The 13748-nt window shown below is 40.3% G+C and overlaps 1 protein-coding gene across 25 annotated transcripts in view; it reads left to right on the top strand.

Moving 5' to 3' along the window:
• LIMCH1 (LIM and calponin homology domains 1) overlaps positions 1–13748 on the top strand; it is a 356840-nt gene that overhangs the window by 264104 nt on the left and 78988 nt on the right. For 17 of the 25 annotated variants that reach the window (XM_082390445.1, XM_082390446.1, XM_082390444.1 and 14 more), the window contains 2 exons: positions 6253–6505; positions 7558–7824. In XM_082390445.1, coding sequence (XP_082246571.1) covers positions 6253–6505; positions 7558–7824 — 520 coding nt within the window. The remainder of the gene's footprint in view (positions 1–6252; positions 6506–7557; positions 7825–13748) is intronic. The other 8 variants (XM_082390428.1, XM_082390440.1, XM_082390433.1 and 5 more) reach the window with 1 other exon arrangement.

Here is a 13748-nt window from a genome sequence, read left to right as displayed (position 1 = left end):
AAAATCTCTTAATGTTGTTTTTCGTGGTCCTTAGAATTTTGGTTGGCTTTACCAGCAGCTGGTTTGAACACTGCCTCAGTGAGCGTGTCTTCTGTTGGAAAATGTGTTACATCGTTCCTCCCTGGGTCTCAGTAAATCAAGACGCTGTGCAGACCATTAGCTCATAAAGTGTGCCGAAGGTTTATATGCTCCAGGTACGAGGAAGGGAAATGTTTGAGTGAGTACCACACCGTGTAAGTGAAAATAGATCAACTTCCAGCAAACTGGAAACACACTGCACACACCTATGAAAGCCCTGAAGCTTGGGATTGTGAAACCGTAATTGGCATAGTTTGGGCAATGCTTTTGATACCTGACCATTGACTAGAGCAATGCAGGTGGCCATTAATGTATAGAACACAACCCAGGCTGCCTGTTTCTTCTGAGGCTGGGTTTGATTTAAATCCCATGCCTTTTATGTCACCTGAAAGGAATGATCATTTTTCTTTACAAAAATGTACAGTCATGCAACCTGATGTAAATTTAACACATATTTTCCAAGAGCTGTTTACCTTACTTATCTTGCACCTTTGTGCTTTTAGGAAGGGAAGATAGACTGGCTCTGCATGTATAAACTTGCAGAAAGACACTAAGGCTGGTGGGGAATTTTTTTATTTGTGTCTATTTCTTTTTCATGTATTGCTTGACTGAAGCTAATGTGTCTAGAGACTTTAAGTCTTTTGTCTGAGATGAAAATTATCTCTTATAGCTAAAAGATCCCTTTCAGCTATAAAATTCTATGTTACCAAAATACTTGGGTATTTAACAGGCCCAGGTCCTGAGTTCATTACTCGACCCCTGGTATCTCATTTAACCCTCAGCACATATTACAAGATACTCAGTATCTGACTTAGCCCTCTCACAGGGCTGTGAAACATTCCTTAGTCATATTTTATAGACGAATCTTAGAGAGGTTAAGTAATCATCCTAACACTGTTGTTTTTTTTTTTTAAGTAATTTTTATTTATTTATTTATTTAGGCTGCGTTGGGTCTTTGTTGCTGTGCGCAGGCTTCTTCTAGTTGCGGCGAGTGGGCCTCTCATTGCTGTGGCTTCTCTTGTTGTGTCACACGGGCTCAGTAGTTGTGGCGCATGGGCTTAGTTGCTCCACAGCATGTGGGATCTGCCCGGGCCAGGGCTCGAACCTGTGTCCCCTGCATTGGCAGGCGGATTCTTAACCACTGCTCTACCAGGGAAGTCCCCTAACATTGTTTTTAAGTGCCCTAAATCGCTGTAAGTAGTGTAACGATGTTAGCCTCAAGAAGCGTGAGTCCAAAACTTATACCCTAAAGCTTAATTTACCCACACTTCTTTCTGTTTGCCTAATAGATTTTTCAAATTCTAGCATGACTGAACTAATGCTTTTGTTTAGTACTTAAACTTTCCAACAAATAGATTAGCCTCAGGGCCACATCGTATGTGACTCCTAAAGAATTCCATGGTGCATTGTGAACTGCTTGAAAAACATTTCTAAAAATTTACATGACATCTTAAGTCTCACCCACAGTATTAGAAGTTACAATACCAACTGCATGATCTAATTGAGCTTTAACATAACTGAAAGGGAGATTTACTTTTATGAAACATATTTTAACCAAACTATTTCATCCATATTATTTTGATTGTTTTAAAAATGTATTATTGTCTCATCCTAGTTTTTAATAACTGGTAATGCAGATCCTTTATTTATTCTGTCACCAGCTTCGAGGGGTTCAGTTTATAATGAGCCACATCTTGAAGGGATTTGAGATGGTAATTACTAATATTGTACTAATATGTGCTGAGGCACAATTTCGTTTGCAGCAGTTAAGATTGATAAGCCAGAGTCTTTTCATAAAAGTTTTTCCCATGTAAAGAAAAACATGAAATTGAGCTTCACAAAACACCATCCATGAAAGAGCATCTTAACACACAGATTTCACCAATCAGCCTGATACCTTCAGGCTTATGTTCTTGTAAACTAATCAAGACCTAATGAGGTTTTAAAGAAAAACAACACTTTTTTATCTGCCTTAAAAAAATGTGGTATAATTTTATCCAAATAGATGTTGTATTTCATTAGAGTTTATGGTATATATATATATATTTTTTTTAAGAACTCATTTTTTTAAAAAAATTATTTATTTATTTATCCTTGGCTGTGTTGGGTCTTCGTTTCTGTGCGAGGGCTTCCTCTAGTTGCGGCAAGTGGGGGCCACTCTTCATCGCGGTGCGCGGGCCTCTCACTATCGTGGCCTCTCTTGTTGCGGAGCACAGGCTCCAGACGCGCAGGCTCAGTAGTTGTGGCTCACGGGCCTAGTTGCTCCGCGGCATGTGGGATCTTCCCAGATCAGGGCTTGAACCCCCATGTCCCCTGCATTAGCAGGCAGATTCTCAACCACTGCGCCACCAGGGAAACCCTATGGTATATTTTTTAAGTGATGATAAGAAGTTTGCTAGTCCTAATAAACACTTCCAAATTTAGAAGAACATTTTAATTCTTGAAAACTTATTTCCTAGGACTCACAATCAATTAGGGAAAGTCTTACCATGAAATTCTCCAACTCCATATTGGGTCAATAGAGAGAGTTTTCATTTTATTATTACTGAGGTCCACTGACCTCATTCAGTAGGGATGATCAAGAGCCACGCTCGTAAGAGGTGCCATGATTCCATGGGTTGGACACGAGAGCCACCTGGTAAGGAGGCTATGGATCTCCAGGGTCAGTTCAGCCAATCTGTCTTGCTAAATAGGTGCCCAGCTCCTCCCTCACCCTCACTGGCATGCCTTCTGAGGCCACTAATAAGTTTCCCTGAAGAGGAAATACACAACCTTCCACTCAGGTGCTTTTAAAATTAAGAACATATTTTATAAACATAATGCATATTGTTAAATAAATATTCTTATCTTTTATAGAAAAGATGAGTTAAGGGAGAGAAATAAGGAATGAGAGAAATTAGAGTGTTAGAGGAGATGAAAAAGCAATGGGTTGGTGGTGTGTATGGTAAAGATACATAAAAAAAGGTAGACCCCTAGTTGCTGGAAGGGAGAGAAATGTAGCCCCGGTGTAAAGGAAGGATCAGACTTTGATAAAAGGATGTCATCATCATCATCACGTGTAATGTTGGGCATAGATGGAGATGCCACCCTAGTACATTTTCATGTTTTCAGGATGAAGTCAAGTCAAAATCTTTTGAAGTCTTGGCCTGAGATAAGAGGAGTTCTAACACTTACGGAAAGTATACCTCACCAGCCACTATCTGGGTGCTTTACATCTCTTGTAATCCTCATGACAACCTACGAGAGTTGTATTATCACCTCCTTATTTCCAGTGAGGACCCTGAGGTACAGAGGGCTTAAATTTCCCAGTCACACAGCTAGTAGATGATGGAGCTGAAATTAGACCCTGGTCTCTAGGTCCAGAAGGTTATGCTTCTTTCAACTGAGCCACTCTGCCTCAGGGCATTTGCAAAGTAACTTTTCTTTTTTTTTTTTAAAATAAATGTTTGGTACTTTTCTTTCTTTTTTTTTAAAATTAATTAATTAATTTATTTATTTTTGGCTGTGTTGGGTCTTCGTTTCTGTGCGAGGGCTTTCTCTAGTTGTGGTAAGCGGGGGCCACTCTTCATTGCGGTGCACGGGCCTCTCACTATCGCGGCCTCTCTTGTTGTGGAGCACAGACTCCAGACGCGCAGGCTCAGTAGTTGTGGCTCACGGGCTTAGTTGCTCCGTGGCATGTGGGATCTTCCCAGACCAGGACTCGAACCCGTGTCCCCTGCATTGGCAGGCAGATTCTCAACCACTGCGCCACCAGGGAAGCCCAAATTAACTTTTCTTGAAGTGCCTGTTGAAGACATTCATCAAAGAGTAATTGGGAAAAAAAAAAAAGGTTATCTGTTTATGTGTTAAACAACCTATTTTGAGACTCTCTCTCAGTATATTATGGATAATATGTTTTTAGATATTGTACCATACCAAAGTAAGTTTCATAGATTACAGGATTTTAGAACGGAGGGAAACGAGACAGTTCTAATCCATGCTAAGCCTTCATAGTTGATTGAAGAATCATTTTCTTTCATTCATTTATTCAGCAAAATACAGTTCTTCCCCTAGTCAGGATGCTTTAAGCAAAGGACATTTTTCCAAGAGAAGTGTGTTGCAGAGGAGGGAACTATTTATTCTCTACTTGTGCCCAAAGTTAGGAAACTGCAACAGTGCACATCATGATGACGACATTCTTTTCTCAAAGTCTGATCCTTCCTTTCCCCAGGGCTATGCTTCTCTCCCTTCCAGCAGCTAGGGGTCTTTCTTGGGCTGGAATCTGGAGAACAGAAACTGGAGTCTCGAGCTGTTACTTACCAGCCATGGAGAAAGGGCTCTTTGGGTCTCTCTGGGCCTCTGTTTCCACCACTGTAAAATGGGAATACTATCAAATAGGGAAACAAATCCAAGTGCTTAGCAAGTTAAGGTAGTATTAGTGTTTGTTATAAAGCATTCGCAGGGGGCTCTAAATATTTTATTATGACACTGAGACAGATAGACTTGATAAAAGACAGGGTGAGAAGGGAGCTAAGTTATGAATCAAAAACCAACAAGTAATGAAATGGTCAAAACTTCAGAAGGGAGGCTGAAAGCAAGTGGCATGAATAATTCATAAACTGAATATTTCATCTGCAGCAATGAACAACTTGTTTATAGTCGATGCTTTAACTTTCACCATTTTTTAAAAGCCATTAAATCATTTTATCTCCAGGGCAAGTCATTTCATTCCTATTTTTACAGAAAAAGGACGGGCAAGTGTGTTAGAGGCAAGCCTAGGAGCCCACAGGTCATCAGTGGCAGATCCGGAACTATTATGGCATAAAGAGTAGTCAGTGTTTGTTAAGCACTTACTCGGGGCCAAGTACCGTACCCAAGAGCTTTACATGTATCTGATCCTCCCAGCAGCCTATGAAGTAGGTGATATCATCATCCTCACTTTATAGATTGGGAAACTGAGGCTTGGCGTGGTGAAGTGACAAATGACAAAGTAACAAAACTAATGAGTGCCAGAGCTCAAAATGAAGTGGATCTGACTTAACCCCCCTGCACTACTCACTCTGCTAGGCTGCCACATGGCTGGACTCTTAGGATAAGGTTCTTTTCACAAGGGGTAAAGAGGTCAGTTTCTACTTGCTATCAGTGGAGTTGAAGAACCTTTTCATGAGGCTCTCAGTGATTAAGAGTTTTCAACCAGCATTCAAATGGCCGGCTGCCTGTCACAGTAGTGTGTGTTTTCATGACAATTTCACTCTAATGGATCTTAGAAATCTGGTGAGATGAGACTCAGGAAACAAGGATACAATATAATTATGGGGGCTATTGACCAACAAAAGACTGATGTTGGTAACACTGAATTCCTTTGTGTTGTGTAAAACACTGTTTAAGCCAAACTGATTCATTGCTTCATCTGATCATTTGCGGATACCCACTGTGGGCAAAGACACGGTGATAAGTACTGTGACGGATATAAAGCCCTTATTTTCAAAATACAAGGTAGAAAGCATAATGTATCAGGAGAGAAATAGATCTTCGGGCCATAGTGTTCATAGGAAGCAAAGATTGCCTCCAGCTATGGGTACCAGGAAGCGCTCCGAGGTATGGGAATATGCTTATTATAACTCAAGCTATTTCCTGGAAGGCAAACCCTTGGTATAATCCATACTGATCATTTTTCTGAATTCCTATAGTTCTTATATGTCTGTGCTCCTTGATTATAGCTAATATTCTCCAGGTGTTTCATGAGTTGGTTAAAGGTACCTCAAAGACAAAGGATTATAAATCCTTCATAATTCTTATTTGTCAGAATATCTAGCGCAGTGTAAGACATGCAACAACAGGTGCTGAGTAAAAACTCCACTGGTAAATTTATGTTTCTTCTTTTGAGAGTTGCAGAATCCGAGCAGGCCTATAGTTCTATTGCAAATGTGTTGTTAATTGTAACTCTCAGATACAGCTAAGCTTTCTTCTTTTTTTTTTTTTTTTAATTTGACTTTTTTTTTCCTGATTAGAATGGAGAGCTTTTCCCAGAGTGGATTAATTTCGACTGATACTTTAGATTTCTTAAGTGAATAATTTAAGGAAGTAATCCCCGGAACCCACAGATGTAACCACATCCCCCATACTGCATACTTGCCATTGGGAACTTTATTGCTAGCCCAGCACACTTTCTCAGCACCCATCCTCTCTTCCCAGGGAGAGGAAGCGACTCTGAATCCGACTTGCCCCATCGGAAGCTGCCGGATGTGAAGAAGGATGACATGTCTGCGAGGCGGACTTCCCACGGTGAGCCAAAATCAGCAGTGCCTTTTAACCAGTACCTCCCCAACAAAAGCAACCAGACGGCCTACGTCCCCGCGCCTCTGAGAAAGAAGAAAGCAGAGCGAGAGGAATATCGGAAGAGCTGGAGTACTGCCACCTCCCCCCTGGGTGGGGAGAGGCCCTTCAGGTAAGACCTGGACCGCGCTGCTCCCATCCTGGCTTGTGGTACAGGAATTATGGCCCCAGGACAAGAATGAGCTCTAAGAGCCGTTTTAGAACTTTGATGTAAGATTACAGATGGAGGTGGGCAGGACAGATCTTCAGAGAGGGATCGTCATGATAGAATATAAGCTTCGTGAAGGCACCTGTTCTAGGTGTGCCTGGCACACAGTAGGTATTCAACCAATACTGGTCTAACGAGCAGATTTTTGAAACTAGCTCTATCGACAGGACATTGAGAACATCTGTCATCCATGGCCTTCTGTGGAGACTGTCTGACTCCCACTCCTGTTAGATCAGGTGCAGTAAGACCTTTTATCTAGATGTAAGTTTATCTAGATATGAGCTCAAGCGTTATTGAAGGGATGCATGAACATGCTTCAGTCACATGTAGAAACAGTCATAATGAAATGGAAGAAGCATTGGACTTCTCATCTCTTGAGAGAAACAAGCGGTCTTTCCCCTAATCTCTGATTATGTTTTTGTATTTATTCATTCATTTATTCAGCACGTATGCATCTAGTGAGCTTCTACTACATACTAGGTACTATCTTTTAGGCTTTGGGGACCCAGTGGTAGCTAAGATAGAGTCCCTGCCTTCAAGAACCGTATAGTCCAATAAAAGAAAATTACAGTCTCGTCTAATCCCTTTCAGCAAAACCACCCTGATCGTTGCATGGTTATTCCTTATGGCCCACCTTTATTATCTATGATTTCCCATTGAATAAACATTAAAAGTTTTAATTATTGAATAAAACGTGAATTTTACCTTTCTAGAACAAAAGGTTTTTGCCTTTCAATATCAATTTTGAAATAGCTCTTAATCAATGTCGAGATTATGATGCATTGTACTAATTAAAAAATGGCTGCATTTAATTTTGTTCACATTACCAGGATCATATTGCATGCTATGATTTTTTTTTAAGTGGAAGTAATATCAGAATGACCAGGAGATGACAATGGGATCTGCTCCCCAGCCTAGTCTGTTAGTTTGGTCAATTCTGTTGTCCAACTCACTAGCTATCCTGAAACAATAGAGGAAGAGGGCAGTGAAGTGGGGTCTCCTTGTGAAGAGGACCCCGTCAGCCGAATGGACCCTGGTGGGAAGCCTCCTGGTGGTGGGTTAGAATTACCCACCGGCAGTGGGAAGGAGCAGCCTTCTCCAGAGGGGGCTGCGGTGGCACCAGCTCCCAAGTCTGAAGAGGAAGAAGCTGCTGAAATCCGAAAGCGCAGAAGGCTAGAGCAAGCTGGAATCAAGGTCATGCCAGCAGCACAGCGCTTTGCCAGGTTAGCTTTGCGGGCCAAGGACTGGCCTGGCTGGCTTTGTGCATGCCTGGAGGTTTGGAATCTGTCTGGTGTGATGGAGTTTCCATCTTGTTTTCCCACTTCCTGCTTTATCCGTTGCATCATTATTTCCTACTTGCAGCAAATAGAAATAGCTAATAGTCTTTGTCTTCAGGCCTGTCTCTGCTGAGTTTTTGGTTATTTTAAATGGAGGTGAAGAGGGAGCTTTGTGCTGCTTGAGTAGACCTTGTCCTGGTCAAGTATGTGTGGTCAGTCATTTGTGGGCTGCAGGATTTATCTAGCAATAACATCTTATTTTTCAATTGTTTATGGCTTGTTAATTTTCACACTACCCCTAAATGGCTCTTATCTTACTTTACACATCACTAGAAAATAGTTCTTTGGAACGGGGAACACTCTCTTTAGAAAGAGTGGCTAGCTGACAAAAATCCACTGACTTTCTTTGTCCCAAGGGAGTAGTAAGTAAGATTAGGTTTATTTGACTCATTTTCTAAAGCTCGTTGATTCAAAAACAAAGAATGGAGTAATTACTTCTCTTAATTGTAACAAAGGCACTAGTATACAGTCCTGGTGGCCTCATATTACATGTGAGATAGAGACCTTTAGCAATTGAAGTCACAGAGAACTATAGTTCTACAGTTTTGTGTAGTGTTTGGGGAAGCTGATTAATTTTTCTCATATAATAGCCACAAAGATACCAACAAATAATAGTGAGACCAAAATTTATTTGACAAATTGAAATTCATAACAGTTTGACAATTGAAATTCCTTTGCCACTTGCTGTTCCATTTAATCCTAAAAGGTAGGTGATATACCCATTTTCAAGCAGAGTAAACTGAGGATCAGTGAAAGTGAGTTACTTGACCGTCTCAGAGCTGGTTACCACTGACCTGGTGGCCAGATTCAGATGTTCTGACCATGGTACCACAGCTGCCTCACACACATTTAATGGAATGTCTTCCATTCCTCCATACAACTCCATGTGTGATTATTGCTGTGGTCTAGGTCTTCAGTGAAAGTTCCAGTACTGACTTATATGGATTTAATCCTAGAGTAGCTTTGTACTGATAAAACATCAAGGATGTAATTCTTTCTGTCTGTGGTATCCCACAGACAGGCTTGTCTGTCCTAAACATGTATGTGCTTCTAGAAAACTCTAACATAAAACTGTGCTAATGTTACAAGCAACTCTCTGGGTTTCTGAAATAATGAAGGGTAATGTCATAGAATCTTAAAAAGAGAAATAAATCCAGATATTCTTTAAATTTTGGTTCAGAGACCTTGTGAGACACATGCTTTTTCAACATCATTTGAGCTTCTACTTATATCAAAGACCAGGCTAGATGCTGAGAATACAAAAATGAAATATACTCCCTTACCGTTTTTCAGATTTTTCCCGCTTCTGTCTTCAAGTCTAGGGCACAGCGGAAATAGGTAATAGGTGATACAGATAAGAGTATGAATTTATAAAAAAATCTTTAATCTTAATACCCTTGACACACATACCTTCATTTTTTATCACATCTGTGAAGTCTTTAACTAAAATTTACCAAAGGCACTATCATCTTTATGATGTATTTTTTTCTTGTTATCTTTAAAAATTGCCAATCTGCTTGATTTTTTAAATCTCATTTTAAAAAATTGATTTTTCCACGATTACTAATGCTGTTGACTATTATACCATGTTTGTTGGCTACTTGGGTTTCTTCTTCTATAAATTCCCTCATATCCTTTGCCATTTATTTTTTCCTTTAAAAAAAAATATTGTATTGTGGTAAGAACACTTGGCATGAGATCTACACTCTGAACAAATCTTTAACTGTACAATACAGTGTTGTTAACTACGGATACAATATCATACACCAAATCTCTAGAATTTATTCATCCTGCTTAACTGAAACTTTATGCCTGTTGATCAGCAATCCCTATTTCATCCTCCCTCAGCCCCTGGCAGCCACCATGCCCCTCTTTGATTCTACGTATTTCACAACTTTAGCTACTTCATATAAGTGGAATCATGCAGTATTTTTCTTTCTGTGACTGGCTTATTTCACTTAGCTTAATGTCCTCAAGATTTATCCAGGTTGTCACATATTACAGAATTTACTTCTTTTTTAAGACTGAATAATATTCCTTTGTATGTATATACAACATTACCCTTATCCATTCATCCCTTGATAGACATTTAGGTTGTTTCTACATCTTGGCTATTTTGCATAATGATGCAATGAGATGGGAGTGCTAAGATCGCTTTGGGATCCTGGTTTCATTTCTTTTGGGTATATACCCAGAAGTGGGATTGCTGGATCACACGATAGTTCTGTTTTTAATTTTTTTAAGGAAACTCCATATCATCTTTAGAGTATCCAAAAGAGCAAGGGGAGACAAATGGGCAGATACTTTAAGAGAACTCAGCACACGCAGGAATCATGATGACGTAGAGAAGAGAAAAGAGTGGGCAAAGGCTGGGGATTGCACGAGTATACTGTGCCTCTTCAGTAACTGGGAGGCTTATTTTCTGATAAAACAGTACAATCTTTTATGACAGCTCCCATTCTGTGTACAAACCTAGAATCACGGTTAGTTTACAAATGTAATTCTAACTGATGAGTAGTATATTTTTGTGGTAATTTTTGCTCCTGTTATCTGCCTTAAGTTTTACATATTTTATCCAAGTTAGCTCTATTAAGCAGAAGTTTGCAGGTCAGTTAATGTCTGCAAATGTCAGTTAATGTCACACCTTAGAGCTACTGACTTGACTTAGCATTTAAAACGGAGTTCAGGAAAATCATGCATATTCCCAGAGAATGTTCCCAATAGCAACACAACACAGCTGCTCCAAACACCCAGAATTCATTTGTTAGATAGATTTTTCAGCTGCTAGCTCTCTCATAAAAGTTTTATACATACCATGCCGCTAGCCTGGCCTGTCTGTGTCTTTGTCACCTACTTTTTGCAGCCCACAGCAGAGTTGACAGTTATTCTAAGTTTATCCACATTTGGGATCCTGCTTTTAATGTGGCAGAAAGTAGCTTAACTGGAATGAAATGCATATCATGAAGAAGAAAAGGATTCTTGGTGTCTGGAAAATAAGAATATAAAACATTTAAATATGCTGATGTCTCTTAAGGCATTGTAACCTCAGTCTCCTATCTTTGCAATCCAGATGAATTCTGGCCACCACATCTTGGAACCCAATAAGAGGCCCCAGATATTTCTTGAGGCCCATTTTTTTAGCTGGGAAAGTCTGTGCTTGCAGAGATGGGTAGAGGATGAGGCATAGGCAAGGAAGGAGGCATGTAGACAAGAGTAAGGCTGTACTTTTACAGATTGGTTTTTTTTTTTTTTTTTTGGCTGTTGTTTCCCAAGTATTCTCAAACACCTCCTTAAATTATTTTTAGTATATAAAAAGGAGCAAAAGTGCATGTTAGTCCATTTTCACATGAGTTTAGAAGCCTAGAAGTCCCAAGCTTCCTGTCAAAGAATATATTAGGAGGTATCTTAGCACCAAGGGACAGAAAGTAGGTCTTTCTTAATAAATATGTGGAGTTGATATTTATTAGAGTTGCCACTGAAGTCAGAAGTACATAAACTACTTTCCCTTCTCTTTTAGTTTATGATTGTTAGCCTAATTACCCCCCAAATATGAGACTCTGCTCAAGAAGCCAAGATTTCTGCATTTAAGAGGATAAAATAAGAATCAAGATTCACTTCCCCTGAATTAAAATGCCATGGAGATTTGAGTTCTCTGACTTGGTGTTTCCCATTGGAGAAGTAAACCTTTTTTTTTGAACTGAATTATAGGTTTCACGTGATTGGACTTCTTTTCTAATTGTTTTCGTATGTTTCAGCACTCAGTCTTTTCTGCTAGTCTGTGGATCTTCTCAAGCACATAGTAATTAATTACAGAGGGGGGGGAAACCCTCCAAGGAACAATAGACATTTTAGAAATCTTTAGAGGAAGAGCAGATGCAGCTAAGTGCCAGGAACGTATTCTCTCCATCCCTCCTTACCAGATGCCTGTGTCACTGCTTGTTGCTGCACAGATTCTTGGGGATCGGGGACCAGGCAGACACATAACTTGCATGAACCTTTGTGACTCTGGATGTAGCTGCCCTATTGGGACACTGTGTGAACAGGGAGGTCCCTGGTGTTGCCCGTGACATTCCCAGGAGGCCAAACAGGCTTTTCTGGAGAGCCCAGTTTCTTTCAATAGAACAAACTGACTGCCAATCTGAGCTGGTTGCTTGTGTGTTGCCAAGTAAAAGGGGGTGAAAGAAAATGCCAGCTCTTCCTTAGATTAAATCATTATCTCATTCACTTTGAAATATATAAGCCTTAGAAACTTTGAGACAAGAGCTTTTACTCCCCCTCACCTGCTTAGGACCCACAAGCTCTCCTACAAAGATAGCCTTACTTGTCTTAGGACAGGGTTGCCAGGTTGAAGGCAAGGCTTGGCATTTCTCACTTCACATTAGACTGTATTCCTTCTTTTAAAAAAAAAAAATTATTTATTTGTGGCTGCTTCAGGTCTTAGTTGTGGCACACGGGATCTAGAGCACGTGGGCTCAGTAGTTGCGGCGCTCAGGCTTAGTTGCCCCGCGGCATATGGGATCTTAGTTCCCCGACCAGGGATCGAACCCGTGTCCCCTGCATTGGAAGGCGAATTCTTAACCACTGGACCATCAGGCAAGTCCCTGTATTCCTTCTTAGTAAAGCAGTGATCTGGGTCCACCGAGCAACCCCTGCTTCCCAAGGCAACTCATCTGTGAATGACTCAGACGAAATAAAAGTGCCAAACCGCCCCATGAATATCAAGCCAGACAGCCAGGGTCTGCCACTTAAATTTACTTACTTTACCTACATTCAGATGACTGGAACTGGAAACCTCAACATTCCTCTCTGCAAAGTGGGCATGATAATACTGATCTTGCAGGGTTGTCATAAAAGTTAGCATATCTGGAATATACTAGCTCTTCAGAGCTATTATAATTATTGAAAAACAAAGTAGAATATACTGAAGCTTTACAATAGACTGACCTTCAGAAAAGAAGGGCTCATTATAAAAAGTCATTTAAATATTCTGCTAACTAGACACCTGCGAACACAATCCTACATATCTGCCTTATACACATTATTTATTACTTCATAGCCAACAGTGCCGGCCCAAAATTTATGTCATTAAATTTTTGCTCTCTCTGAGTCTGCCTGGAAGCTCTGAATTTACAAGATTCAAGCAATTAGCAGAATGTCATTATGATCGTTTTTCAAGTGGGCAGGGAGTGGCTTTAAGAGGCCAATGATATGGAAAGCTTTCTTCACCCCCTTTTTTTAAGTCCACATATCTACATTGAGATCACTTGAAATGAGTCCTGCTACACTGGGCATTTAGCTTGAAAAGAAACACCCCGGGGAATTTGTAGCCTGGCTGGACTCACATGATGCATAATGCACGAGATTCTCCCTTCTCAAATTGGCATCACAGATTGGCATGGCTATTTGCATAAATGCATATGTTTTATTCCATAGTATTCTGCCTGAGTTGGGGAAAATTGAAACCCAGGACCCTGGTCAAAAAATGGAAGGAGTGTTGCTTTTGGACTTGAAAGCTTCAAGCTCAGGATCTGCTCCTTTACTGGAATTGGAGTCGGATTAGCTGAGATGAGATAATGCGTTTGAAAGGGCTCTGTAAACTGTAAAGTGCTGTGCAAGCACTGTAAGGTATGATTAGTTAGCATTCTACTGTCATTAATCCTGGCTGAACATTGCTGTCTGTAACCAGCAGTGCAAATCACGACTTCATTCTAAGCACAACTCATATGATCCCTTTATTTAGTAACCAAAAAACTTCTCTTTCTCCTACTTCCATAGTAACGATAATGCCTTATTTTTTGTATGATGTTCTG

This window comes from Balaenoptera borealis, assembly GCF_965194805.1.
Source record: "Balaenoptera borealis genome assembly, chromosome: 4".
NCBI lineage: Eukaryota > Metazoa > Chordata > Mammalia > Artiodactyla > Balaenopteridae > Balaenoptera > Balaenoptera borealis.
This window is presented reverse-complemented; position numbering and strand designations above follow the sequence as displayed.